The sequence below is a fragment of the Camelus dromedarius genome, chromosome 8 (genome assembly GCF_036321535.1).
Source record: "Camelus dromedarius isolate mCamDro1 chromosome 8, mCamDro1.pat, whole genome shotgun sequence".
NCBI classification, from domain to species: Eukaryota; Metazoa; Chordata; class Mammalia; order Artiodactyla; family Camelidae; genus Camelus; species Camelus dromedarius.
Genome location: NC_087443.1, coordinates 18283308 through 18310909, shown reverse-complemented (window position 1 = coordinate 18310909; position 27602 = coordinate 18283308). Strand labels below are relative to the sequence as shown.

The 27602-nt window shown below is 50.0% G+C and overlaps 1 protein-coding gene across 2 annotated transcripts in view; it reads right to left on the bottom strand.

Annotated features, from left to right (window-relative positions):
• RASSF4 (Ras association domain family member 4) overlaps positions 1 to 16845 on the bottom strand; it is a 34249-nt gene extending 17404 nt beyond the window's left edge. For both annotated transcript variants that reach the window (XM_010974652.3, XM_010974656.3), the window contains exons 1-3: positions 16740 to 16845; positions 7528 to 7620; positions 5285 to 5360 (exon numbers count right to left, since the gene is read on the bottom strand). In XM_010974652.3, the coding sequence (XP_010972954.1) occupies positions 5285 to 5360; positions 7528 to 7589 (138 nt within the window). In that variant the 5' untranslated portion in view covers positions 7590 to 7620; positions 16740 to 16845. The remainder of the gene's footprint in view (positions 1 to 5284; positions 5361 to 7527; positions 7621 to 16739) is intronic.
• Positions 16846 to 27602: the final 10757 nt, after the last annotated feature.

The window sequence follows — 27602 nt, the reverse complement described above, 5'->3', positions numbered from 1 at the left end:
CGTGGGGTGCTTGTTAGGAGCCCAGACATAGAGTAGTTATTGTCTGCATGGTTGTGTCACAGGCGGGGAAACAAGGTAGGCGTGGGGAGAGGCAAATCGAAGGTCTCAGCCCCCAGGATCAGAGCAAAGCCCTGGGCACCCCCAAGTCAACCTCTTGGCCTCACTCCCACGAGCCCCTGAGAAAACCTGGGGTCTCAGCAAAATTCCCCTGCCGTGTTTTGGGGGGGCCTGTCACTGGGGCAACCTTGGGCACCTCCGTGGCTCCGGCTCACAAGTTCTGTTGTATCATTGGGAGAGTTCCCCATGCTGGAGGCCGAGACAGACCCTGCACCAGCTCAGCCTGCAGGGTACCACACGGCGGACCCGTCCTCACCCATCCCCACCTGCACCTGCCTCCACCCTCTCAGCCATGGGGCGAAGTGCAGGGTGTGGTCCAGGGGCCCTGCTCTCGGGCAAGTTCGGGTGCTAGGGCCTCACTCCACATGTTCATGGGTCTTCCAGAGCCCTGGATCCCCACATCCTGACAAACCCCGGTTCCCAGAGGCATCTGGCAAGCAGGGAGTTGCGGAGTTGGGAGGGGGTGGGTTTCCTTCCTCAGAGAGGCAGGTGAGGCAGGTGAGACATCAGAGAATCGAGTCAGACCTGAGACCTGTCACCCTGTTCTCCTGGGCCAAGTCTTTCTCTCTTTCTGTCTTTCTCTCCTTTCCTTCTTTCCTTTCCTTCCTTGCTTCCCTTTCCTTCCTTCCTCCCTCCCTCCCTCTCTCTCTCTTTCTTTCTATTTAAAATATTCTAAAAACTGCTTTGGACTTTTGTGGTGTTTACCTGTCCTCTTTTATGTGTGCTTTGTGGGGAGGCAGAATGTAAACTGTACATTGAAAAGACAAGGTTTCAGACAAGCAATGTACTCAGTTTCCTGATCTGTAAAATGGGGACACCAACGCTTGTCCTTCGTACTCTACAGTGGTTGGGGAAACTGGACAGATGAACTTGGAGATGGAGTTAAAAGCACTGTACACAAATTTGCCAGCTGTCACAAACTGCTGTACCTCTCTGGTCAGCTCAAACCTGTGGGGTCCTGACCTTCTCCAGCAATATGTGTGGGGCAGGCTTTGGCCAGAATATCCTTAGGAGGTGGTGAGGAGGGCTGACCTACTGAGCAGGCACCCGGCTGGTGATTGGAAGGGCCAGGCCTACTGGGCCAGCCTCACAGAGAAACAGTGTGAAACTACGATGACGTTGGCCAAGCTCAGAAATCATACACTTGCATTTGGGGATCCCTGGGCTCTGGGTTCCTCTGCTAATATCCCTCCTGTGAAAGAGGCTAATCGCACTTTCAGAAGGTGTCCTAAAAAAGAGAGAGAGAGAGAGAGAGAGAAAAAAATGAAGGGCTGGGGGGAGGGGCTTCTGGTAGTGTCCCAGGCTCCCGAGGACAGAACAGCCTAGCAGAAAGTCTTCGTGGCGGGGCCCTGTGGAGCAGTCTCGTTCTCCTCCCACCCACCACTGAGTATGAGAAGAGACACAAGTGCCCCTCCTGCCTGGAACGGCAGCTGGAAAGCACGCTGCAACTTCCAGGGAACACACCCCAGCACTCACCCGTGGGCCAGTGGTCTGTCAGCCCCGTCACTCCTGCCTTCAGGCCTTACAAGAAGGGTGGTCATTACACTAGGGGAGGGGATCCTGACTTTCCGGCCCCCGAGGAGAGACAGAGACCCCGGCAGAGGGAAGCGCCTTTCCTTACACTGCGCCTGGGGCTGAGGTCCAGGACTGAGGTCCAGGTGTAGTGTGTGTTTGGGCCACCAGGGGGAGCCTTGAGCCCGCTGAGAACTGAGTGCAGGGCAGGGTGGGAGGTTGGCCTTCGGAGGGGCCACACATCACACACGAGGGTCCTACTGCCTTTTGCTCACACAATTAGGCAACAGTGATATATTTACCACCCCCCACCCCAACGCATCTCTACATGTCCATTATTCTCTCCAGACGCCAAACCAGCCTGGTTAAAATGCTTTGCTATCTTCAAAAGGCACGGCTTGCTCCCAGTCGCTCACACTTTTCATTGTAAAACAAGCAAAATTATCTCAAAGGCCAGGTTTACAATGAAGGATGCTGGTGCTTTGGCCTCCTGAGCCAGGAGTCCCTGGCATCTAGCCCTTTAGAGGCTGAGGGAAAGTTCACAGGGAAACGCTTACCCCAGGACACATGTCCTCTCTGTTCTATGGACCCCAGAGGAGACAGTGGAGGAGAAGGGGCCCAAACTGCAGCAGACTGACTGCTGACGGCAGTCCGTGACAATGGGGCGGTGTTAGGGGGTTACTTGCAGGGCCCTGTGTGGCTCTGGGAGGGCGCACCCAGTGCCGAGCCCCCAGTGCTTAGCTTGGGGATCATTAGGGATCGAGGGTGACAGACAGCCCTCTGCGTCCCTGAGGCCTGTTGAGTCGCCATAGCCAAGACCTCCAAAGCTTAATGCTGGCCACGGTATCGCTGTATTTATCACACGTCTGCCTGGGCCTTGGAGCCACACTAGTGTCTTTCACTGCCGGCAGTGCCATCTTGGACCAGAGACCTTAAAAGTCTCAGTTTCTGTTTGGAAAATGGTTGCTCCTCCATCAAAAAGCTCTTGTATTACAATAAATAAAAAGAGGCACAGCTCCTCCTGTGTGCCCAGCCCTCAGGGCCTGCAGTGCCCCAGGAGAGGTGAGTCTGGGGCTGCCCTGCAGCAAGTGCCCAGAACTGTGAGTCTCCCAGGCCCAGGGAGTCCCAGGTCAGCAATCGGGGGAACTGCAGAGGCCCAGACGCTGGGTGGCGGGTGGGTCACCCAGAGACATGGGGCCCCAGGAACCAGTCATACATTTTGGCCTGAGAGTTCCCTGACTCCCAAGCTGGTGGCCTGTCTCTATGGCAGTGGTCACCTCCCAAAGACACACAGTCCCTCAGGCTGGCACACTTTGTTCAAGCTGCAGAAGTTTCTTGAAAAGTGCTTTTGGGCTCCAAGAAGATCAAGTTAGACCCTCACACCTCCTTTAGGGATGGGAACATGAATATCCCTGTGCCCAGCCTCCTGGGATGTTAGCCTCCTCCCCCTGGGGGCTGCTGGGAACACTCCTCCGGGCTGCACGGTCCTCCCTTCTTATGTGTGGACTGTCCCATCACACAAACAGGTTTGGGGCTTCCCAGTCCCTCTCCCCACATGGCTGTTCCTACAGAGGGGATTGTTTTGGGGAATCCCAAGTGCCAAGTTCAAGCTCTTAGACTCGCAGTTCTCAAACTTGGCCTTCAACAGAATCCCCTGGAAGGCTTGTTCAAACACAGCTGGGAGAATGAAGAGTTTCTGATTCATCAGGCCTAGGGGAAGGAAGGTGATAAGACTCGCAGTTCTAACCAGTTCCCAGGTGATGCTGAAGCTGCTGGTGTGGGGACCACAGGTTGAGAACCACCAAGGCCTTAGATCAATCCCTGAATGGCCCAGACCTGAGGAGCAGGGTCCACCCAGAAGACCCCACCCCATGTCTCCAGCTCAGGATGGGAAGTGAGCCAAGCTCCTCACTTAGCAGCACAGATCAAAACTGCCCAGCTCACTGGAGCTCAGGCCTCATCCCCGCTGCCCCCAGGCCTGCACCTGCTGGTTAGTTATCCAACACCTATGCATGGGCATTGTGCCCAGCCCTGGGGATGTGGAACCCGGAGGGCACTCAGGCCTGACTCCAGGGGCTTATCACTCAAGTAAGAAGAGAGACAGCGAAGTCAGAGACAGTAGGATAGCAGGATGAGAGTCCTGCCTGCAGCAGTAAGAAGCTGGGACAGGGCGGGCGGGTGAGACAGGTGTCAGAGAGGCTGCCCTGCAGAGAGAAGTACGTTGTCAGAAATGGTCCCACGGCCCCATGCAGGGTGGGCGGGTCAAGGGGAGGCAGAGGTGAGGTCTGTGCCATTCCAGGTTGTCACAGGCAGCCCAGCACTGCCTGGGCCAGGAGCTAGCAGACCCCCCTCCTATCCAGGCTCTCGAACTGCGTGACACTGGCCTGGCTGACTGAGGTCATCTGGTGGGTGGATTCCCATTGGCTCTCCTTCCTGTCGCTGACTGGTGACCCCTCAGCTGCCCAGAGCTGCCTAGACAGGGTTCACCCTCCGGTCTGCTAATGCCACAAGGACGGGTGGCTGTTTGAGGAAATAAAGGAAGCGAGATCAGTGAGCGGAGTGGTCTCTGCCTGCGGGAGGCCTCTGCGGGTTGCCAGCGCTTGAAATGCCCATTTCCACATTCAACAGCAGAAGAGGAACTCAGAGGCCGCTGGCCCTGGCCAGACCCTGATGGGCTGGGGAGAGTCCAAGAGCCAACCTGATTGCAACCATGGAAATCCCCCAAATAAAACCTGACCATGAATAAGAACTCCCCATTTGGCTTTCCAAATGCCCGACCAGGGTTCCCATGGGAGAGGTCTGCAGGTTATGGATTGTGGCAAGACCAAGCCTCCACGTGATCTGCCTGGTCTCTGAGCTTGGGTCCTCCCGGCCACTCCCTAGAGTCCAGCTGGTGCCCATGGGCTGTGTTTGGCCTACAGACGGGTTACGTTTAGCCCACCTGATATTTGGAGGCTTGGGAAATTCCACATCAAACACTAGATATCTAGCTTCTTTAGACAAACCAGAAAGGGTCTGGGTATACTGAGCCCAGATTCCTACAAAGCTGACCTGGGTTTGATTGGACAGGCAGCAGTGGGCTGCAGAAGGGACCTGAGCTCTCTGATGACCTCCACTTCCCACGCCCACCCTGCTGCTCCTGTTTGGCACCGCCTGGCCCCAGGAGCATCTTTTTAGGGAGTCCTCCTCTATCGCAATGTTTTCCTCTTGGTTGACAATCACAGAGGCTCTGCTTTCGCTCCTAGATTGCCCTGTGAGCTTGGGCTGAATTCCTTATTTGTTCTGTGGGATGAGCAGAAGGACTGGGCTGTGCAGCCTCAAAGATTCAAACTTCAGTGTCCTGGCCTTCACCTGGACAAAGTCTCAGGTGGAAGGGGAAGGCGCACAAGGTGATTTCCACCTGCTCTGCACGGGGATGGTCCAACCCTCAGCACCTCTTGCAGGAACCTTAAAGGAGATACCCTGGCGGCTGGTAACCTGGTCCCCAACTCAGGGGATGGATGACTTTAAAATTCATTATCCAAACTGGGACACTTCTGAGAGTGAAGGGGGTAGTCTTATGAATTACCCTTGATTAATGGGTGTAACACAGGAGTCTTTTCAGCCAGCCAGGATAAATGGTGACCCTAAGAGAAAGAAGAGAAATAGGCCTTACTTCTCGGTGTCTCAGCTGAAAGCTTCTGCCCTCGTGGTAGCAGTTGTAGGTTTTCAGCAGGCTTAACAGCTCCGACCTAAAAAGGTAGAGACACATACAGGCTTTTGGAAAGTGGGGGCTTTTGGCTAAGGCGTTTGGCCTTGCTGGCCACAGTTTCCTCATTCGTAAAGTGGGTATAATGGAGATGTCCTTCCAGCCACGTATAAGCCATCGAGGGACTAGACTTTGCCATCGGGCACCCGCCCTTTAGGCTTCTAGAGGGTTTTGCTTATCAGTGCTTCTGGAAGGCATAGGGGTGGGGCTGGGAAGGAAGTGAAATTCACAGAGGGGCCCCCATCATTGTACATCTAGGGTGTTTGCACACTTTCACAATTACAGATAAGACTTCCCGACAATCTCCCTGTACTTTACTTCTGAGTCACTGCCTTGGGCTTGGATAATTGGCACTTTAAAGACTTTTGCTTTTTTCCCCATATTACTTCATACAAGGGTCTGGGGTGACTGCTGGTGGGAGGTGGGTACCACCAGAGGTACCAGAGGTGCCTGCCTCTTCCCCATCCTGACTTTCTGGAGGTGTGATCAAGGGATGAGGGTGACAGTCCTGAGAGTAAGATCCTGAGGGCCCCGGGGAGGACACTCTGCCCAAACGCTTTCTCTCAGAATAAAGGGAAAGCCACCGTGTGTGCCTTGGCTGAGGTGTTGCTTGGCTGAGGTGTGGCAGAGAGAAGATGAGGACAGTTCCCTGCATGCAAGCTGGGCTCTGCAGGGCAGTGCAGTCCCACAGACATGAAATGCAAGCTACACATGTCATTTCAAATGTTCTAGTAGCCACATGACAAAGGAAAATGACAGGGGAAATTTGTTTTAATAACACATTTTACTGCACCCAATATATCTAAAATATTATCATGTCAACATGTAACCTATGTAAAAGTTATTAATGAGGTCTTGTTCATTATTTCATTTTGTAAGAAATGTTTACCACTCGGAGTATCTTTTATATTCACCACACGTCTCCAGGCACAAGTCACGTGCCCGGCAGCCACACGTGGCTGGTGGCTCCCCTACTAGACAGAGAGGCTCTAGAAACTCCTCAGGCAGTGCTCTGACCCACATTCAGCAACCCAGGGCCTGGGTGAGCAAAACGCGCTCTGGTGCTCTGGTGTGCGGCCCTGTGTGACGTGGGATGATGGTAACAGACAAGGGAAGTGATTTTACAACTTAATGGCATTAACAATGCAGGAGTCAACATTGCACGTTTACTGTGCTTATAGGTGTGAATGTAAAATTGTTAGGACACACAGATACATTAAATTAATCACATTATGGTTATTATTATGGCTTTTTATCAAAACTGTTCTTATTATCAAATCTAAATGAGGAAAATGATGGTGTGGGCAGTATTGACTGTTTTCTCAGGGTCTCTGCTAGGAGGACCCCAGGGGGCAGGACCTCAGCAAACCTAGTCCCTTTCAAGGAGGCTTGGTTTGTCTTCATGTTGGCAGATAGGGGCTGCCCAAAGCCAGAAAAAATTTGGACTCAGGACTCAAAAAGCAAGATAAAATGAAAAATATACTTTTCTTTAGTTCAGAAATGAATTTGGGAAAGGATCCCAAACAGTTTTTTATGATGAGACAGGGAGTAAATAAAAGAAAAATAGACAGAGTTAAAAATCATTATGTCAATAAAGTATCCTTTTTTTTCAATAAAAACCCAAAACCAGTTTTGAGGGTTTTTTTCCCCCTCTGAACAGTTTAATGCAGTAAAAGTGTGTTAGTATTGCTCTAGTTTTTTGTTTTATTTTATTTTTTGGTGGTGGGGTAATTAGGTTTCTTTCTTTCTCTCTTTCTCTCTTTCTTTCATTTATTTAATGGAGGTACTGGGGATTGAACCCAGGACCGCATGCATGCTAAGCATTCACTCTACCCCTAAGCTATACCCACCTCCCCTAGTTTTTAAATAAATTAAATGCCATCTCTGCAGAGTCCCAGCAGGCACTGTCACACTTTCCTGCTTCTGTGGACTCAAGGAGGCAGGGGTCAAACTCATACTTTGATCCTTGATCACCAAAGAGAAAGGCTTCAGAAAGAAGAGCCCATCACTGTCCCTGGGGCAGGCACAGGCACACCATCATATCCATCAAAAGTGCCCACAATCCCTCCACCCAAAGGCTGCCCAGGGCGGGGAAGTGGCCACAGGAGACGGCAGGCATGGGGCGCCCCACTCTGTGCACAATCGCTTACTTCAGGATGGACTTGCTGTCGCTGACAGGCACGTGAGAACTGGGTGGACAGTCTTCCTTCATCTTGTCCTCTTGTCTGCAGATTCGGAGTTACCTGCCCGGAACACAGGGAAGGGCCCACAGACAGGTAAGCCGGGAGGAGAGATGGCCAGTGCCTCGTCCAGAGCTTTGGTGCAGAGGCTGGAGTCCCTGCCTCACCTCCCACCTCCCCCGCCTTCTCAATCCCAGCCTCTCCCATCCCCTACCTCACTCCCTACCCTCCCCCCGCCCCCTCCCCCCAGGGTGGCTGAGACTGAAGGGTCAGTCCCAGAGGACTTACTGGGACCCCACGTCCACATTTGTCAGCCTGGCAGGGCCGGGCCAGAACTGCCCTATCACTGTCCCTCCCGAAACCTCTTCGTAATCCCTAGGAATCCGACCAGTCTCCTCAGTGTTTCAGACTCTGTGCTCTTTCCTTGCTAGGACACTGTAAACGATGGTTTCTGCCTCGATCGCTCTCCCGAATCTCCAAATCGCCCCGGGACTTTCTCCTCCATTCCTACTGAGCCTGAGGAGATCGCCCTGTCACTGCCTTTGGAGCCAGCATCCGTGGGCCAGCTCTCCTAGGGAAGGGCTAATCGGCACCACATTCACTACGTGCTGGAGACTGCTGAGCACAGTCTATGAGTTATCTTACTTATTCCTGACAGCACCATTATGAAGTAAGTACCGTCCTATTCCCATTTCACAGATGAGAAAACAAGGACAGAAGTTAGATGCTTTGCCCGAGATACCCAGTGAAAAAATGGCAAACTCACTGTTTGAACACAAGCATCTAGGCCCTAGATTTTGGTCTTTTGACCCCTTCTTTATACTGATCTTGGACAGTGACTTAAACCCCCGGGCTGTTCATGGTCTCACCTGGACAATGGAGTAACCTCTACCCTATGGTGTAGTTAGTGGATTTACACATGCAGTGGTCTCTATCTCTTCTCATTCACAACCTGGAAAGATCTGGGGAGCTTCTTCAGCCCTCCTGGATTCCTTCATGGAGGCTAAATCTGCAGAGCTTTCTCTATCCTGTTGGCATCTTATGTACAGATTTCTACCCCCCTCTCTCTCCGCATTGTCCTGGCCGAGTACTCTCTTGTCAAGGTCCCCAGGCATCGGGCACTGAGTCACAGCTTCACACACACACACACACACACACACATACTCTAACCTTGACCCTGCCTCTACTCCTTCCTCCCAAGTTGCAGCCAGGAACTGGAGGGGCTCCATTGCACTGGGAGGTGGCACAGACATGGCGCGTGGTGTGTCTTTCACGCCATGGCGCTAGGCTCCTTCACATAGCCCCAACATCTGTTCACACAGTCACATGTACCTAACCTGTGTGTGTGCCAGTGCCACTGTGGGGGGAGTTGGGGTCAGGTCCAAGTGCTATCATATCAGTGGCCCCAGAGTGGAGCCTGTCACTGCAGAGCACCTGTCCCCTTGGGCACTGACTCCCACCAGCCCCGCACACTCTTTCCCTGATTGCTTGAAACCACCCACAGACAAGAGCCTGCCTTCTGCGTTGACATCGGCCCCGAATGAGTGTTTGACTCCGGAGGCAGGGGACGCACGGTTGGCATGGAGAGGGGGAATGATTTGAGGGATGTGGGCTTCCCAGTGACATCAGGGTCATCCCATAAATTACTTCCCTTATGCCTTGGTCTCCAGTGAGGCAAACTGGCCTGCAGAGAGGATGGGTCCCCAGGGGTGGCCAGCAGCCAGGCCCTCTCCACAGGGCACAGGGTTCTGGCACCTTGGGGGCCTGGACCTGGGGACCTCCAGCTGCATTCTTCTCAGCCTATTTCAAAATAGGGTTTCAGTTCCTTAGCACCTCAGCTCTCCTATGGAAAAAGTGATCTGCCCGCCTCTCTCTCTGGGCAGTTCCTCCAATGCTTCCGCTGCAGAAGCTGGCTTCAGCCCAGGGTGAGGCTAGGTTTCTCCATCCACCCTGTTTCTGTGGGTCTGTGACAACCATGTCTTGCTTTACGCAAGCTCATTAGAGGAAGGGCTAGATTTACCCTGAAATAACAGGAGGTGGTTTTTTCTCTGGCCTTCCTCTGTCGCCACCAGCTCCTGCTTCGGGCTCTGAGCTCCAGCCTTTCTGAGCTGCTCCCAGTTCCCCTAACAGCTTCTGTGCTTTTTCCTGCCTTTCGGCTTTCACAGCCATTCTCCGCTCAGAACACGGCCTCCTCCCCGTCCTATACCCTGATGTCGGCATCTCCAGGAAGCCCTCCACCAGGCAGCACCCCCTCCTGCAGCATCAGCAGCACCTGCCCCAGGCTTTCCAGCGCAGGGCCTGCCTCTTTGGATGCTCCCAGGAGAAGAGAAGCGTGGTGTGGCAGGGCTGCTGCCTTTCTGCCTCACTGCTTGCTTCTAGCATGGGGTGTGACCCCAGCACCCTGCCGAAGGCCCATACATGGCTGTTAAATTATTGGATGGATACAAGAAGCCTCATGGCACCCCCCAAAGCCAGCTTTCTCAGACTTGTGCACAGACAGCTGGAATAAATCATGTAAGAGTCTCCAGGGGCCAGGGAAGTGACCGGGCTGAGGGACACCGGGCAGTGGAATCTGTGGGGAACTGGGGACACAGTCCTCCTCCGGAAGGGAAGCTCTTCTCATGTTTCATGAGAAGCCAGAAATCTGGATTTTTATAGGCTATGTTCCACTGGTTAAAGTTGGGGGACTGTGGTGGAGACAGTTACTGCCCCTGGAATGACCACAGGGCAGCTCACCTCCCCCAGACCTCTGCAGCTCTGGGCCGTGTGACTAGCTCCGCTGACAGCAGTGTTGTGTGTCACTCCCAGGCCAGTGCACTTGAGTCAATGTGTGACTCTGAAGCAATCTTGTTCCCATCCGTGGTGACCCAGAAAGCCCCATGTCCTAATTAGGACAGATTCTTGATGGCCAACCAGGGCCCCCAAGTGTCTCTGTGGACTGAAATCCCCTGCCAATCCACAGCAGATGTGGACTGGGAAAGAGAAATGAACCCCGTCGTGTTTCAGGGATTTGTTACTGCAGCATAACCTAGACTATCCTGACTAATGCAATAAATAATTCAATTAAAATGAACACATATACATATATACACATAAAACTGCTGATTCATGACATGACTCAGTTTTCAGGACTTTCATTCTCCCACAGCATGTGGGGACTTTGCCCACTTTGCTCTATTTAGTAGGGACATTTATAAGTGGAATTCTCTATAATCAAGCAGGGATTAGTTATTAACAGAAGATGCTTCCTAAAGTGCTCTGGGCTGGCTGGGAGATGCTCAAGACCTGAGGAGCTTTAGCTGCATGCTTTTTCCTTTCTGAGACTTGATTTTCCCATCTGTGAAATGAAAATATTGTTCTCCAAGGGGTTAGAATTTTCTCAGCTGTAGAACTCTTGGTTCAACTGGGATGTTTATGCAAATCAGATGAAAGGGAGCTGCTCTGGTTAAAGGTGAGGGGGGTGACAGGGGGGAACCCCATCCACTGCTTTGCCTAGGGCTCTGGATAATACTGTTTGCAAAGCACTGTGCTGAGTAACACAGCTGAGGAGTGCCTTACCCTCGAGAGACCGCTTATTTAAAGGACATGACCAACGTGCTGAGTGTCTCTAGCTGGAGTTGAGTGACATTAGCTGCTCAGAGGAGGAAATCAGGAGCAAAGTAGAGCAGGGTCCTGGATTGCAGATAGCAAAGTAAAAAGAGAAAGGGGAAGGCAGCTGGTAGGGTATACAGCTTACGGGGCAGAGAAAGAGACTAGGGTACACTATCCCAGGGGAGGAATGAGGGAAGTGAGCAAGGCTGGGGGAGGCAACAAAGGGCCCACAAATGGGGGCTCTTCCAACTTGCAGAGCTGGCTGTAAGCCTTGTGGGGTAGGAACCTCTGCCCCATAGAAAAACAGTCTCTTCTTTGAGAGAACCACATACTTCCGTGTCCTCTGACATCCATCATAGGTGTGGCCCAAAGCAAGTCACATGGTCACTGGTTCTTCCATGTCCCATCCCCTCATCCCAAGTAGGCAACACCTCCATCTCCTGGCTTTTCCAGACTTGAGTTCTGGGGTAGCTCACAGAATTGCACTCCAAACGCCAACACTGCCTTTGTGTGCCCTTTACCAGACTGAAGGTCGAAGGGGTTTTCATTCATTTTGATATCCCCAGTGTCCGGTCCAGTTCTAGAGAGAGCTGCACGTGTACCTAAGAGGCATCGTCGAGGTAACTTGAATGAGAGAGCTCGGTGGGGCGGGGAGAGTGAGCACACCTGCTCCAGGAAGAAAGCCAACGGAGATTGCTCTCCATTTGGAACATGTTCCAGAAACTGCCCCTTAAACACTGACTCTCCTTGTATACTGGGCATTCATCCTTAGTGAATCTCCAACAGAGTGTGTTTCTACCTTTATAAAAAGCACAGTCTTCTCTGTAAATAAAACCCTAGGAGAAGCTTAATCTGCACGTGAATTAAAGCAAGGCTGCTTTGGTTGAAGCAGGGATCAGGAGAGGATGGGAGGGCCTGGCCTGCCATCCTGGCATCTGCAAAGCCCAGAGTGACAGATGCAGCGGGGCAGGCCAAGCCCTGTGGCTCTTCGAAGTCCAGCCCTCTTTGTCCTGCCTGCTCCCCTCCCCCCAGGCCTCAGGGCACACAGCTCAGGCCTCCACACTGGCTTCCCTGACTGGAGGAGGCTCTGTACCTAACCAGAGGTCCCAAGTGGCAGCCAGGGCTCCCTGTCCCCCTGAGGAGGGGCCCCAGGGCGGCATGCCAGCCACGGTCGCCTGTCCGCAGCGAACAGGCAGTGAACTGTTTTGCTTTCCACTTCAGTGGCCGCTCTGCCAACCGTGAGGGGGTGCTGCTGGGGACAGTGGGCCCCGCTGTCTGCCCTCGCTATTGTCCCTGGCCTTTGGTCTGGGACAAAGGAAACTGAAGCCTTTACAACTGCCTGGCTTGGCCCATCTTCCCCCTTTTGTGGCTGTGGAGCCGGGGATCACAGGAGAAGGCAGCTCTGTGGCTCCTCAGGCCATGACTACAGCCCAATGCCTAGTGGCCAGCGGTAAAAGCAGGGAAGGAAGGCTACGGAGGTGGCGTTTTCATGAAGCTCAATCAACTGCACTTGAAAGCCTTTTATTTCAAGACGATGTGCTGCCTGCATTCCAGTCCCTCCAAGTCCTCACTGGGCAAAATGGAAAAGGTATCGGAATCCCAATTAAAATGTTCTGAGGATGTCTGTGTCATCTGAGCTCTTGGTAAACCTCTGTTCTCACATCTTAAAAAATTCAGACTCGGATGCTCTTATTTCAGCATGATTAAAGTCAAATCTGTAAAGAAAGTGACATGAGGGAGAAAAAAAAAAAGGGGGACAGAGTATGTGGGGCACAGCTGGGAGCCTCCCAGCCCAGGCTGCTCAGACTAGAAGGAGGTAGGAGGTTGGGAAGGAGAGGGCAGGTGCTGGCCGCACTACCAGGCGTTCCCAGGAAGCCTGAGGCCTCTGCTCTGCAGCCCTTGGCTACAACTTTTAAATGCCAGCCTTGGCCAGGCCAGCAGGAAGGCGGGGAAAACAATGAACCTTTAAGTGGGCTCTCCCTAGCACCTGTTCACCAGCAAATGGCAGAAGCGTGGCTGGGGAGGAAGCTGCAGTGCCTGCTGGTACCAGCTGCCTGTGCGAGGGGGTCTGGCCAGACATAGGCCACCCCTCAGCAACACATTTTTGCTGAGGAAGCCAGCTGTTGGGATGTGCATGGCAGGCAGTGACCCAGCAGCTGTGGCTCCCACCTCTGCCACCCTCCCTCCCTCCTCCATCATTACGCACTCTGGCTTGGCCACACCTCCCTGCTCCAGCCCTGGCAGCTCAGGGCTCCTGGCTAGGCGCTTGCTTGGGAGCCCAGGGAAGACACTATGCGCAGTCCATTTGGAGGGAGAGCCACTAGGCACCTCCAGCCACCGCCTTCCCTTGGGTCCACCCCCTGGCTGTATACCGTATCCTCCCCCCACCCCTCCCCCAAGGTCCTGCGCTTCCACCAACTCCTCTCCCCTGAGCCCCCTCCAGCAACCAGGCCTCTCTGACAACGAACGAACGTTGCTCTTCCTCTGAAGAGCCTGCCTTCTGCACCCACGCAGGCTGGCTTTCCTCCCAAACTGCCCGACAGCCTCCACCTAGAAGCCCTCTTGCACTCAGACCCCTGCAGCCAGATCTCAGTTTCCACCCTTGCTTCAGGGCAAGGGCAACCTGGGGCAAGAAAGTGTTTCCAATTCTCTGGCTCCTTCCTGACCCAGCCCCGACACACACAGTCCCTGGCCCTGTGGGTCTCTCCCTACCCAAATGGGCTCCCCTCTTGCCGTGGAGGAAGGGATCTGTGGAAAGAGGAATACTCCCATGCTTTTTGGGCCAAACAGGGATTCAGAATGACTACCGGCCAATATCCTGATTGCCTGGGGCCAGAGGTGCAGGCCCTCTGCATGCTAGGGGTCAGCTGCCCCAGGGCTGCACTGGGTGCTCTGCATGGCTGTCCCCCATCTCATACCCCCAAGCCAGTGCTCCCCGCTGCACCAGCAGGAGCTGGTTTCCTGTGAGACACAATTCGGTTCAGAATCTTCTTGGCCATGGAGCCCTTTGGAGTCTCTTGAAAGCTTAACACACTCTCCCCAGAAAAATGCTTGTGTGTGCATGAGTGTGCACACAGGCACACGCTGAATTTGCACACCATTGTGGTAGGGTCAGGAAGCCCCTGTTCTTGTGCCCTGGATCCACAGATCCCAGGTAAAGGGCTTCTGCTGAAACTCATCACAGCAAGAGAGAGGAGGCAAAGGGGCACCCTAGAGAGAAGTCTGGGTGTGAGTCCTGCCAGGGTATCAACTTGGCCTGCGACTTCAGCCTGCTGCGCCATTTCTTGGGTCTCAGTTTAGCCAGGATTGTACTTGCAGTTGGTTTAAGGTATCTTTGGGTCTCTTCCAGCTCTGTGGCTATGGAGCTGTATGACCCCCTCATTCTCACCTCACAAGGTCAGGCCAGGCAAAGGGAGGGGGTTCCAAATCTCTCTCAGCAGTGCATCCTGGGGAAGGAGGTCAGCCAGCCAGAAAAGGAGACTGAGCAAACTGCAAGTTCCCCTTTAACAAGAGTGAAAAAACTCCAGAAGCTTTGGGAAGTGTAGCCACTTCCTATTTGATCTTTAATTTACTGTAAAACAATCTGAAACCATTTTTTCCAGTGTACTCTGTCATAGGATCACCATCAGCCTTGGCAAGGATCTGGGTTTAAAGCTCTGCTCTGTGACTCTTTACCTGTGTGACTTTAGGCAAGTCCCTTGCCCTCTCTGAACCTCAGACTCCTCATTAGTTGAATCATTGACTTCTGTAAAGGTGAAGGAGGAAACAGGCAAGAAGAACCTTATTTGGGGTTCCCCCATAATGAATAGAAATTCCCAGGAGAGGTCACAATGGGAGTCAGGGGCTCCAGAGAGACAGTGAGGTTGTTGAGATGGGAACGTGGGACTCAGAGAGGTTGACAGACCTCAGCAGGAGTGTCTGTGAGCCATGGCATCTGGCTGAGTTCACTCTCAAAACCAGGGCCCAGGCCAGAGTACTTTCTGGTAGACCATATGGTTGGGGTCTCCCCTTTAAGACTTTCCATTTACAGGATCTGAACTGTAACACACACTGGAGTTCTGTTCATGCTCTATCATCACAGGTCATTGTCCAGCTGACTCTGACCCAGGGGCACCTGGGACCTTCACTCTGTTCTCCACCTCCAGGCCACCTGCTGGAATCTCCTGGTGGAGATGGGGCCCCACCTCCCCGCTCTCAGTGATGCTTTAATTTCTCTTTCACTGCAAAGTCTTGAACCACCTGCACTACACACAGATGGAATCATGACAAAAACTGATGAAAATGTACTGACAGTATTGAAACACACCCCAAGACAACTTCCAGCCAGAAATTTTTTAACCTGAGTTAAAGGCATTCATCTTTTCTCTCCTTCCTCTTCGTCCCCTCTCCCTCCCCAGCCTCTCCCTCCCCAGCCCCTCCTTCCTCCCTCCCTTCCCCCAGCCCCTCCCGGCCTGCTGGCAGCGGTTAAGGAATTACTCAGGGGAGCAGAAGGCAGGCAGATCTGTTTTCTTCCTTGTGGTTATTGTTTACTCATGGCTTCTGGCAACAAATCTAGATTGTGCTATGAGCAGTTAAACTACAGAGAAGCTAGTCAGGGTCTTTTCTGCAAGTGCGAGTGTATGGCTTTGGAATCCCACCAGCTTGGGTTCAAATTCCAGAATCCCAGCCCTCACCTGTTGTGACCCTTTTTAATTCCTCTGTGCAGTGGGGTTACTAAAGCTCTCTTTACGGTGTTTGAAGAAAACAGTGGCACTGGCCTGGCACTGATCTCACTGATGTGAGAGAAGGCCCTCCCTCCCCCAGGGCTGTGCCTGACTGATAAAACAAAGGCATCTCTCTCCAGAGTGGGAAGAAGGACTAAGAGTCAGGAGAGAGAGGGCGAGGGCGAGGGCGAGGGCGAGGGCGAGCAGGGTGGCAGGCAGGGTGAGCGCTGAAGTCAGTGGGTGAAACGAATGAGAGCTGCCACAACAAAACCTGGGTTAAAATCCTGACTCCACCACTGACTCATCTGGGTAAAACTGGACAATTCCATAAGCCTTTAAGCCTCAGTTTTCTCGTCTGAAAATGGGAATAATGAAAGTATCAAGGCTGTGAGAAGTAGGTGGCATATTGTGCTAAGGCTCTTAACACAGGTCTGGGAACAAGGTGAATCCTCTATAAACGATTGTGAGGTCCTGCTATTATTTTGGTGTTGGTCTTCCATTCATGAAATCTGAGAATTGTGTCAGAGGCACTACGAGCCTCTCCCCATAATTCTAAGATCCATGCTTCTATGATACTGGTTAAGAAGAGAGACAAGGTGGGCAAAGATGTGGCCTGTGGCCCTGCACACCTGCCATGCTCAGACTGTAGCTTCCAAAGTGCCATCTCCTTGGAAGAGGTACCTGGCGCAGTGCCCACTCTCAGCATTGGGCCCAAGGCACAGAATGCGCCAGGCTGGCAGAGGGAGGAGACTTTGCACGCGGCAGCCAAGGAGCAGCGGTGCCCAGACTCCAGAGCCCCTGGCTGGGGAAGGTCCTCAGCCTGGGGGTGATGGGAGGGGGTCTGCGCTCCGTGGACGCCCCGAACTCTCCCGCCGGTGCATCACTCACCGTCCACTCATCGCGCTGTCCAGAAGCTGCTGACGGTGCTGTGCCCTCGCTGTCACCCGAGATGCTGCCGCAGCGCCTGCTGCCCGTGTCCTCCTGGACTCGGCGCGCCGGGCCCGCCCCTCCCCGCCCCTCGAGCCACGCCGGCCAATCGTGGCGCCCCGTCACTCCCTTTACGCCCCGCCCCTACTCTCCTCTTCCCGCCCCTCGCCCCACACCGGCCAATGGAGTCACGTCACCTTGTTCGGCCAGCTCAGCCCAGGGCGCACGCGGGAGGGTCGGCTCCCGGCGGTGCCTAAGGGGCAGCGGGGAGGGTTTGGGGCGCTGGCTTTGCTAGGTGTCCCCGGACAACCCCGAGAGCGCCCGGAAGCGCGCACAATTAATTCTGTCTGGAGAGTCCGGTATGCGGGCTAAGGTCAGGGACCCTGGGGGCACAGATACCCTTAGTTTCCAACAAAGGTCGCGGTGCGGGCCCCGCAATTACTAGTGTGCGTGTTAGGAGATAGGATTATCAAGAGAGCCCCGAGCGATGTTAGTTTTTGCTTGAGGGCCACCTGTGTGCAGTCCGGCTGTTTGCTTGGCGTGGCTTCTCAGAGCTCCACCGCATTTAAGAAATCAGATCCTCCGATGATTAAGAGAAGATAAACTTCTCTCCCAGTCATCGCCTCAGCAGAAGGATTTGCCTGCGCGGAGGCAGAGAGGACAGAAGACCACAGGCCTTCTGGGGAACTAGGAATAGTTCAGTGATTCTGGGGTGTGGGGTAGCAAGGAAGGGGAAGGGATTGAGGGAAACATTTGCAATTTCTGTTTTTTTTTATCACTGTTCCAAGTCCTGATCTCGGGACTGCCCCTCCTGTCCCCCCAAGATAAATCATTTCACTTTCATTCAGTCTGTGGTTCCTAATCTTTTTAGAGTCATGGCCTTCTAGAAAAATGGAGGGGCCCATATAGACAAAAATCTCTGGACCCCACTTGAGGGAGGCTGTGCTAACCATTGTTAGGGCTGCTGGATTAAGGGTAAAGAGATCAGCTTCTGCCATCTACTTCCTGTGTGAATTTGCCATGTTGCCATCATAGTGGGCCTCAGTTTCCCCACCTGTAAAAAGGAGGGAGCTAAAGATGAGTAGGCTGGGGATCTTCCAGCTCTGACTTTTGCCAAGAATTCATGAAGAATGGCCCATCCTCTGCCAGCTCAGTGCATCCCCGTGGTCAGGGACCTCCACTACTGCACAGCCCAAAGGCCTGATCATCAAAGCTGAGGGCAATATTTGGGTGCTTCCAAAAGATTTAAAAGTAAACAGAGCCCTCAACCACTGAGCATTCATTCAATCCAATAGGATGAGTGCACATAGCTCTGGGGTAACATACAATTTCCCGGGGGCCTTCCCTGACTTGAGACTGCTAATGTAGCTGATGCTATGTCTCCAGGGCCACGACTAGCCTGGAATGATGACTGACTTTGATGAAGCAACCTGATGGGTCCTGCACTCCCACTGTGTGTCAGGCACTCTGCTAGGTGCTTTCCATCAGGGGTCTCATAAAAGCCCCTCAACATTCCTGGGGAGTGGGTGTTACTACCTGCATTTTACATGGGACACAAGTGTCCATTGTCAGGGTCCTCAGTTCCTGCAGAAGAAGGATCACCTTTCCCTTGTCTATTCGATGGAACTGTATTGGGCCTTAGGATGACTTATGGTGGGTGTTGTGTATACTGTTAGTTGTCAATCCAGTACACATTCCCTTCTTTGGAAAAAAGAAGGAGAGGAAGGAAGGAAAGGGAAAGAAAGGAAGGTTGAGAGAGAGACAAATAGAGAAGGAGCGAGCAAGAACAAGCAACTTATCTGGAGCAGCAACATGCCAGCCACTAGTCATGGTCATGACAACTTGTATTTTTCATACTGTACTCACAGCCCAGCAGTGTGTCATGAAATTAAATTTGACTAGCATTTTAAAAACTAGAAAATAGCAGTGTATAGCACACATAGTAAATGTAAGTTGTGTCTCATGAAATGTGTTTGCATTGTTCTAGTTATGCGTATTAGGCTGTGATATAAAATGTGTTTCTCACTGTGGGCCACAGTCAAAGAAGTTTGAAAGCCATTAAGTCAGTCTTGACAATCTTTTTCATGGCTTTCTCAGCTTCCTTTGAAGCTAGGATTGGTCATATGACATACTTCTGGGCCAAGAGATAGGGAAAAGTGTGCTGGAGGAGGGGAGTTGAAGGGAGGGTAGGGACAGCTTTTGCTTTCCTTTTAGGAGGAACAGATGGATACCCCTTTTCACTGCTTTTCTGTCTCAGTTGTGGATATAATGTGTAATGCCTGGAGCATTGGCAGCCATTTTGAGATTATGATACATGTCCACATACTAAAGCTGGTGGAGCCCAAAAACAAAAGAAGTGTGGATCTTCATTAACATTATGGAGCTGCTGCACAATGCCTTCACCACCTACTCTAGACTTCCTGCCATGGAGGAAAATAAACCTCTGTTTGTTTAAGCAGAGGTTGATAAATCTTTTCTATAAAGGGCCAGAGAGTAAGTATTTTAGACTTTGTGGGCTAAATGGTCTGTATTGCAACTACTGAGCTCTGCTATTGTAGTTTGACAGCATCCATAGACAATATATAAATCACTGGGCATGGCTGAGGTTCCAATAAAACTATTTACAAAACAGGCAGCAGGCCACATGTGATCCACGGGCTGTAGTGTGCTAACTCTTTCCATAGATGATCTTGCCTCTATTATTGCCTCTCTGACATCATCTCCTCCTACTTTCCCTCCTTCTCTCTGTTCTGGTCACAGTCTTCTTCCCATTTACCAGCCCACTCCCACCTCAGGGCCTTTGTACATGCTCAGCCTGGAAGGCTCTTCCCCTAAATGTCTACAGGACCCACTTGTTCACCTCCTTTAGGGTTTACACACAAATTATTTTTTCTCTGAGGTCTTCCCTGGCCCACCATCTAAAATGCCCCTCCCTGGAGCACACATACTACTCTCTAGCATGCTGTGTATTTCACTCCTTCATCATGATCTCCTTGAGGGAGGGAGATGGTTTCTCTTTCCTTAGACATTGACTCTGCCTGGAATGTCAAGGTGTTTAATCAATATTTGGTATATGATTGATTATTTTTTCCTTTCTTCCGGATTCAGGTAATTACTCTGTCCAAGTGGACAAAATGAATAAAGTGGTAGAATCTAGGTTTGTCCCCCCAGTGGCCCTGGCAGTCATGTTTGTGTCACCAGGGGATGAGGGTAAAGCAGCATCTGCCTCAGTTGGAAGATTAGGCCTCAGGGGAACTGGGGCCACCCAGAAGTTTCTGCAAGACTTTTTCCTCCAGACCTTTGGGAGTCCATTAAGGGAACAGGGCATTATCCTTGGTCCATCTCCCTTTTTACAGCATTCCTGCATCAGAAAGTCTTTAGAACAGTCATTATTTTGTGAACAGTCCACAATGACTTGTATGATCCATAAAAAGTCAATTGGAAGCATTCACGAGCCAAAGTTTTTAGCCAAGAAAGAGCAACAGAGAATAAATCTACATTTGATTTGTTAGCTTGGAAACATTAAGAAGCCTGAATCTGATAAAACACGTGTGACTTCTTGCATCAGGTAAGGCTGCCCCGGGGTGCTCTGCTCAGATTTTCCTTGAAGCTTCTCGGCACCAGGGCACCGTTCCCGGAAGAGTGAGAAATTACCTCCTTCCCCCTGATGCTTCAAGAGGCAAGTCGTAAAAATGCCTGGGTGTCATCGCCTGCAGTTGAGATGTAACTGAGATTTCTCTGAGTCTTGAAAAATAGGTTTACATATTTTAACACCAATAATATTAATGATGAAGACCATTTTTGAGGCCATTCCCTTCAAATAGTAAATGAGAATTTGAATTAAAATGACTGGTTAATTACCTAAGGCCTCTAATGGGTGACTTTGTATGATTTTTTTTCCGCTTCACTCTCACTGACATAAGATTCTGAACAAGTGAGTTTTTAAAGTAATTTTTCAAAAAGTCTGCAGATTCCAAGTGTATATTCTTTAGATAACAATTGGTTCATTGCGCTCGATTGAGATCTGTAAGATTCAGTTTAAACCAAGCAGCTTTTCTTTGCCTTTAATGGGCTCTACTTTATTAAGCCCACCAGCAGGAAGAGGGCACTTACAGGATGCTTCTTACACCATTCACTTTGGTGGAATCATTGAGTAGTGAGGTCATCCCATTGCATAGTCTAAACAGGCAGCAGTGTTTGCCATCAGTTTTCAGATGATTTCTCAAATAATCTGCATACCATCTACCCTTCCTTCCTATGTGACATGGTTTTCATTAACTCTGTTTGTTAGCATGTAAATAATGGCTTCGGGTTAATAATACTTGGAACTCTGCAACCCATTTCAGAGGCAGGCTGAAAATGAGAATTTATTCTCTAAATGGACGTAAATTTCAATGATAAATATCACGTTAAGCGCCTTCTTGTTAAACCTGCGCATGAGCACGCATGCACACACACTTAATGTATCACTTTTCCTTCAGGTTGTGCTTTGGATAAGTTTTTGTAGCCCGTGCTGTAGAACTAATAAGTGCTTAGACACAGGGTTTCCTAAGAGAGAGAGAGCTTGCTTTAAAAGGGGACATAGCTAAAGATTGCTGCTGAAACTTCCTTTTGGGGAAAAATAACTGCTTAGCTCAAGCTCTCTGTCCACTTGGTCCTGAGAAAAGGATGTCCCCAGATCTGCTCAAAAAAAAAAAAAAAAAAAATCTGAGGACAGGGATGTCATGAACAGCTATAGGCAGAGTAAAAATAAGCCAGATTTGTTGATGAGTCAAAGATCTTTCTCTTCACTCCCTCCCTCCTGTCTTTCTGATGCTGAACACATATACTTTTTTTTTTTTTTTTTTGGTTCATCTAACAGTACAAATCAGACAGCTAAGGAGGGGACATCTCTTCACTTCCTTGGATTTTCCCCACCTTCCCAAGCCTCCCCAGACCTGTCATCTCCCCACCCACATCTCATACTTCATTTCACCTTCTATGTGGCTGTGTTCCTGGAGGATGCTGACAATGTGGGGCTGCCGGTATGTTGATTATCATGAAAGGATATTGTAATGGCTGTGAGTTGATAACTTCTTAAAAGTAAGACGAAAATAACTCTGGCAATGCAAGACTCCTGAGCAAACTACATTATCATTGTAGTTATAATTTTAATAATATAAAATGCCTTTCTGTTGTTCAGTATTTTGATTCATTTAACAAATAGCAAGACACAGACAAGACACAGAGTCTGGTGTTGCTTGGGAGCCAGAATTTCTATGAATAGCAAGATACTGACTGATAGTCAAGCCTGAGAACTCCTAAGTGATTAGGACATTCCCTCAAGCCAGGATATTGAGAAGCCAAAGGAAGTGGAGACCTTCCAGATGGAAAATAAAGGAATCTTGAGAGAGCACAGAGCATTAGACAAACAAGGGCCATTTGTCCAGCTCCTGGGTTGTGAATTTCAAAACAGATCATCCTCAGGCACTTTGGGGAGACTCATAAGCTAGAGAATGTGGCTTGCCTCCTGGAGGGAAGAGCAACCTCCTGTACTTCTAAGCACGCAGCTTCCCAGGAAATGTTGAACATCCTCAACGGGAAGGGGCAGTCTGGCCAGATTTTAAAAGATAGTTTAAAAAGATGGCTCAGCTGAGTTGACTTTACCTCTGAATCTGCCATCAAAGCCACTTCTGGTTAGCCCCTGGTGTGACAGAAGCTGCCCATCCCCAAGTTTCCTTCCCAAACTTCATAACTGTAAACTGATGACCTGGGTGTTTAAGAAAGGGTAGCACCATATAATTACTCACCTTCTTAAATTTTGTGCCCACCTGGGAATCGTTCCTGGCCTTTCATTTTGAAAACTCTCATTGTAACAATAAGATGTTGATCTTACAACTGAGACAGAATTAGAATGCTCAGTGTAATAGGGTTTTCGAGAGCAACATGTATATATCCTACTGAGATAGAAATGAGAGATTGATTGATTGGTTGGTTGATTTTAAGGAATTGGCTCATGTGACTGTGGAGGCTGACGTATCCAAAATCTTTTGGGCAAGCCAGCACGCTGGGGGTTCAGGTAAGAGTTGATATAACAGTCTTGAGTCTGAAATCCGTAGGCCTGAAGGCTGAAAACTCAGTCAGGGTTTCTATGTTAAAACCCTGAGGCAGAATTACTTCTTCCTTGGGAAACCTCAGTCTTTGTTCTGAAGGTCTCCAAATGATTGGATGAGACCTACATCATGGAGGGTAGTTTGCTTTACTCAAATTATACTGATTTAAATGTTAATCACATCTTTTAAAAAAACACCTTCACAGCAACATTTAGACTTGTGTTTGAACAGCTGGGCACCATGACTTAGCTAAGTGGACACCTAAAGTTAACTGTCATGACCAGTGAGTTTGACCTACAGTTTGTACCCCATCATGTCCCTCTCTGGTGTGGCCTGATACTCAGCATTTCAAGACACTTCAGGGTGTGACAGTGCCTTCTTTCCCAAGGATTTCATGTTTTAGTGTACCTGTATAATCTGTGGAAATTTTGGAGGAACTTTTGTACCTCTGTTGGCCTACTGAGTTTAAATTAGCAGTTGGCCAGATAGTACACATTTTTTTAAATTGAAGTATAGTCAGTTACAATGTGTCAATTTCTGGTGCACAGCATAATGTCCCAGTCATACATATATATACATATATTCATTTTCATTAAAGATTATTACAAGATATTAAATATAGTTCCCTGTGCTATACAGAAGAAATCTGTTTTTTTATCTATTTTTATATAAAGTGGTTAACATTTGCAAATCTCAAACTTCCAGATTTACCCCTTCCCACCACCTTTCCCCTGGTAACCACAAGACTGTTTACTATGTCTGCGAGTCTGTTTCTGTTTTGTGGATGAATTCATTGGTGTCCTCCTTTTTTCTTTTCATTTTTTTAAATCCTACATAGGAGTGATATCATATGGTATTTTTCGTTCTCTTTCTGGCTTACTTCCCTTAGAATGACGGTCTCCAGGTCCATTCATATTTTGTTATTTGTAGACTATACCATCTCACTACTCAAGGAAAAGCAGTCATAGACAATCTGTATACAAATGGCATGTCTGTGTTCCAATAAAACTTTCTTTACAAAAACAAGCAGAGGGCCTGATTTGGTCCAGGGGTAAAGAAAGAATCTGAGTTGATATTGGACCTTTTCCTTAACGCAAAATCTGGTAAAGAGGGTGGGTAAATTACACTGTAGGATAGCATGATTTCAGCTGTGAGGAATAAAAAATCAAAACATAGGAAGGTTGGCAGGGGAGGGTATGGCTTAGTGGTAGAGTGTGCACTTAGCATGTATGAGGTCCTGGGTCCAGTCCTCGGTACCACCCTTAAAATAAGGAAATAAATGAATAAACCTAATTACCTCCCCCATCAACAAAGAAAAACCAAAATAAAAAAATAAAAAATGCATAATAATAATTTTTTAAAAACATAAGAAGTTTATTATCTCACAGAGCTCAAAAGTCCCTGGAATGGGTAGTTCCACAGGTGGTTAAGTCAGTGTCTTAGACATTTTCAAGGACCCAGGTTCTTTCCGCCTCTGCACTCTGTCATCTTCAGCACAGTGGCTTGGTTCCCCCTCACATCTTCAGATGGTTCCTATATTTCTCAGCAGACACGGCCACATTCAGTGGAAGAAGAGGAAGGGTGTGCTCCAGTGAGGCTCATTTTAACACAAGGAAACCTTTTCCAGCAGGTGCTGGACCATCTCCCCTTACTTCTCATTGTCCAGAAGTATCATATGGGTGAGACACAGAGGATGCACCCACTGTGACTGGCTGGGTGAAGCACATGACCTGCTGAGGGTGGGGAAAGTAGGTCTGCTGTGAAAATTCAGGCTCTACCAGCAAGCGAGGGATCAACTGTGCCCCTGGGAAGAAGCTGGGGAATCCCTGCCCTAAATGCATAGTCCCAGTAGATGGGGTGGGAGGGGGGCCCACTTCAGGGGGCAAGGTCACTGCCTTGTGTTGAATGAGCTGGGTCTGAAGGAGAAGAAGCAGGGAACAGGTAGAGAGAAGTTCAGGAGAGCAGAGTCCTCTGTTGAGTACAGTGTATGCAGGGTGGAGGCTCTGGGTAACTGGGAGAGGACCCTGGGTAGAGAAAAGTGGTCTGATTGTGAGCACAGGGAGCTGCCCAAGGCAGAGAAATGGGAATTGAAACTTATGGTTACCAGAGGGGAAGGGGGACGGGAAGAGATAAAGTGGGAGCTTGAGACTTGCAGACACCAACTACTATATATAAAATAGATAAACAAGTTTCTTCTGCATAGCACAGGGAGCTATATTCAATATCTTGTAGTAGCCTGTAATGAAAAAGCATATGAAAACGGATATCTATATGTATATGAATGACTGAAACATTATGCTGTACACCAGAAATGGACACAACATTGTAAACTGACTATGCTTCAATAGAAACACACACAAAAAGTTAAAAAAGCAAAAATCTTAAAAAAAAATAATAAAGGGCTGGTGGAGAAATGAAGTGTGGCAGTGGGGACCTGAGTTCAGAAAGGCCTCCCACTTGGTGCTGGGAGACCTTAGCCGGGGGTGCTCTGGGCTCAGGGGAGCAAGGGGCTTGTTGGGAGGCTGTGCTGGCTGGCCCCTTTCTGCTGACCTTCCTTATAAGGGCCTGGAGCGCAGCAAGCAGGGACAGCAGGGGACCTGGGCCACTGGAAGGAAACCAGAGGGTAGCTTGGGGGTTGATGCTGTCTTCTGAAGTGTCAAAGAGATGTCTGCTTAGCCTCTTCTTACCTGCATGGGGCAGGGGAGACCCTGCTGAGGCTGGGGGTTTAGTCCTGGGACTGAGGGGCAGGCTTGGCAACTTCCAGGCTTTGTTCAGACCCACCAGCCACCAGGGGAATCCCAAAGGTGCCAGGCCTCTGGCTGTGTGACCGCACAGCACTGACTGTGCTGGGGGGCAGGAGAGCCAGTCAGGCCCTGCTCAGGCTCTCTGTGTGTTGGGATGGGAGTGTTTAGTGCTCAGAGTAGAAACCGCCCCCGGGCATCCAAGAGAGGGGTGAAAAGTGAGGTAAACAGTCACAGCCACTGTGGGGAATTGGCCTTCCGCCTCGTCCTTCCTAAGTTAGCTCTCCCCATTCGCCTTCGTCTTTCCTTCCTCCTTGTTCCGTTCTTCCTCTCCATCCACCCCTGAGGAAAAATGTCTCCGATGACTTAGATGGAAGGGAACTTAGGGTCTTCTGGTCAACACCCTTCTCATTCAAAAAGAGGGGAGAGAGGCCCAGGGGAAGGTGGTGTGGTCAAGGCTACGGACTGCTGAGGTCTGTGGCCAATCTAAGACTTTCTTCTCCTGATCATGTTAAGAGTCCCATCTCTGGAGCCTGGAATGAATACTGACTCTACTGCTTTGCAGCTGCATGCCAGTGTGCAAGTTACTAAATTCTCTGTGCTGTGATTACCCATTCATAACATGTAATTGTAAAAGACCCTGCCTCATAGGTGGTATGAATGAAGAATATCACCAGCTGTATCAGTAAACAAAGGATGCTGTGGTCATCAAGTCATCAGCCATTACCGGCCACTCCCGACAGAGCAGAGGGAGCTCAGGACGCCGACAAGCAGGCAGCCCAGCTGGTGCTGCCACCCCCAATGGTGCCCCCTGAGGGAACTCAGGATGTGGACAGGATACTGGCCCTAGACAGCTAGGTGACTATAAAAGGAATGATTTCAATGAGTCCAGACCTTTGCACCTTCCCATACAGAGAAGAGCGCTAAATTCCTTAACTTGAGATATCTCATTTTCTTTAATTAACAGTAATCTTTTGATGTTCCAACAACCTGGTCTTTGCTGCAATAACTCCTATATGTCCTGGCTTCTCCCTTGCCTCCGCGGAACAGTCTCTTAGAGCAATCTGAGAGGCTGCCTCCCAGGATAGAGTCCTCAGAAAGTCTACTGATTAAAACATAAATCTCAACTTATAGGTTGTGCGTTTTATTTCAGTCGACAGCGGTGAGGACTAGAGGAGATGGAATATGCAAAGCACTGAATGCCCTGCACACACTCAGGTCTCAATTCTGTCCATGGTCATTGTCATTGTTGTTGGTGGGGCTCTTTGCCTTATGCTTTTTCTCCTGCACACACATCTTTGTTATGTATTGGAAACATATGTGCTGACTTCAGATTCCAATGGATTTGGCCAAACTTCCCTTGTCCCAGGATAGACAATTACATACCTGGTAATATTCTAGTCCTTCTGAAGCTCAATACAAATCTACCTTCTTAGATTTCCCTCTGAATTCATCTCTCATGGCACATTGTCTGCAGTTTCACTGTAACACTTACCTCTGCCTCATGTCGGCCACATTTACGGTCCATCTATGGGATCGGACAGTAAGCCCAATTCACCCCTTTAGTCCAGCACCTGGCCCACCAGTAAGGGCTTCATGAGTATTTGTTGAGTTAAAAAGTCTCCTGTCCTTAGCAACCTAGTCTCTAAGTTTATACCGGTGCTGCTGGTTTAGAAATGTATTCCACTTTGGAAAGAGGAACCTGAGACACGGGACCTGCAAACATCTCACCGAGTTTCCTGGAAACTGGAAACTGAAGTGATCGTGGGCTCGTGGGCCCTCACCCCGACTCTGGGCCATGCCCAGCCTCAGGCACAAGCTGCTGTTTAGGGACAAATGAATCATCACAGGCACTGCCCGTTTACTTTACTTGTCATCTTCTCTTTAAAGTGAAATTTGATTTGAGACTCACAAAGGCTTTCAATATCCATTAGGCGGTAAACATTTCATTGGATGGGTTCTTGCACCTGCCCCAGTATCTTTCGGTATAC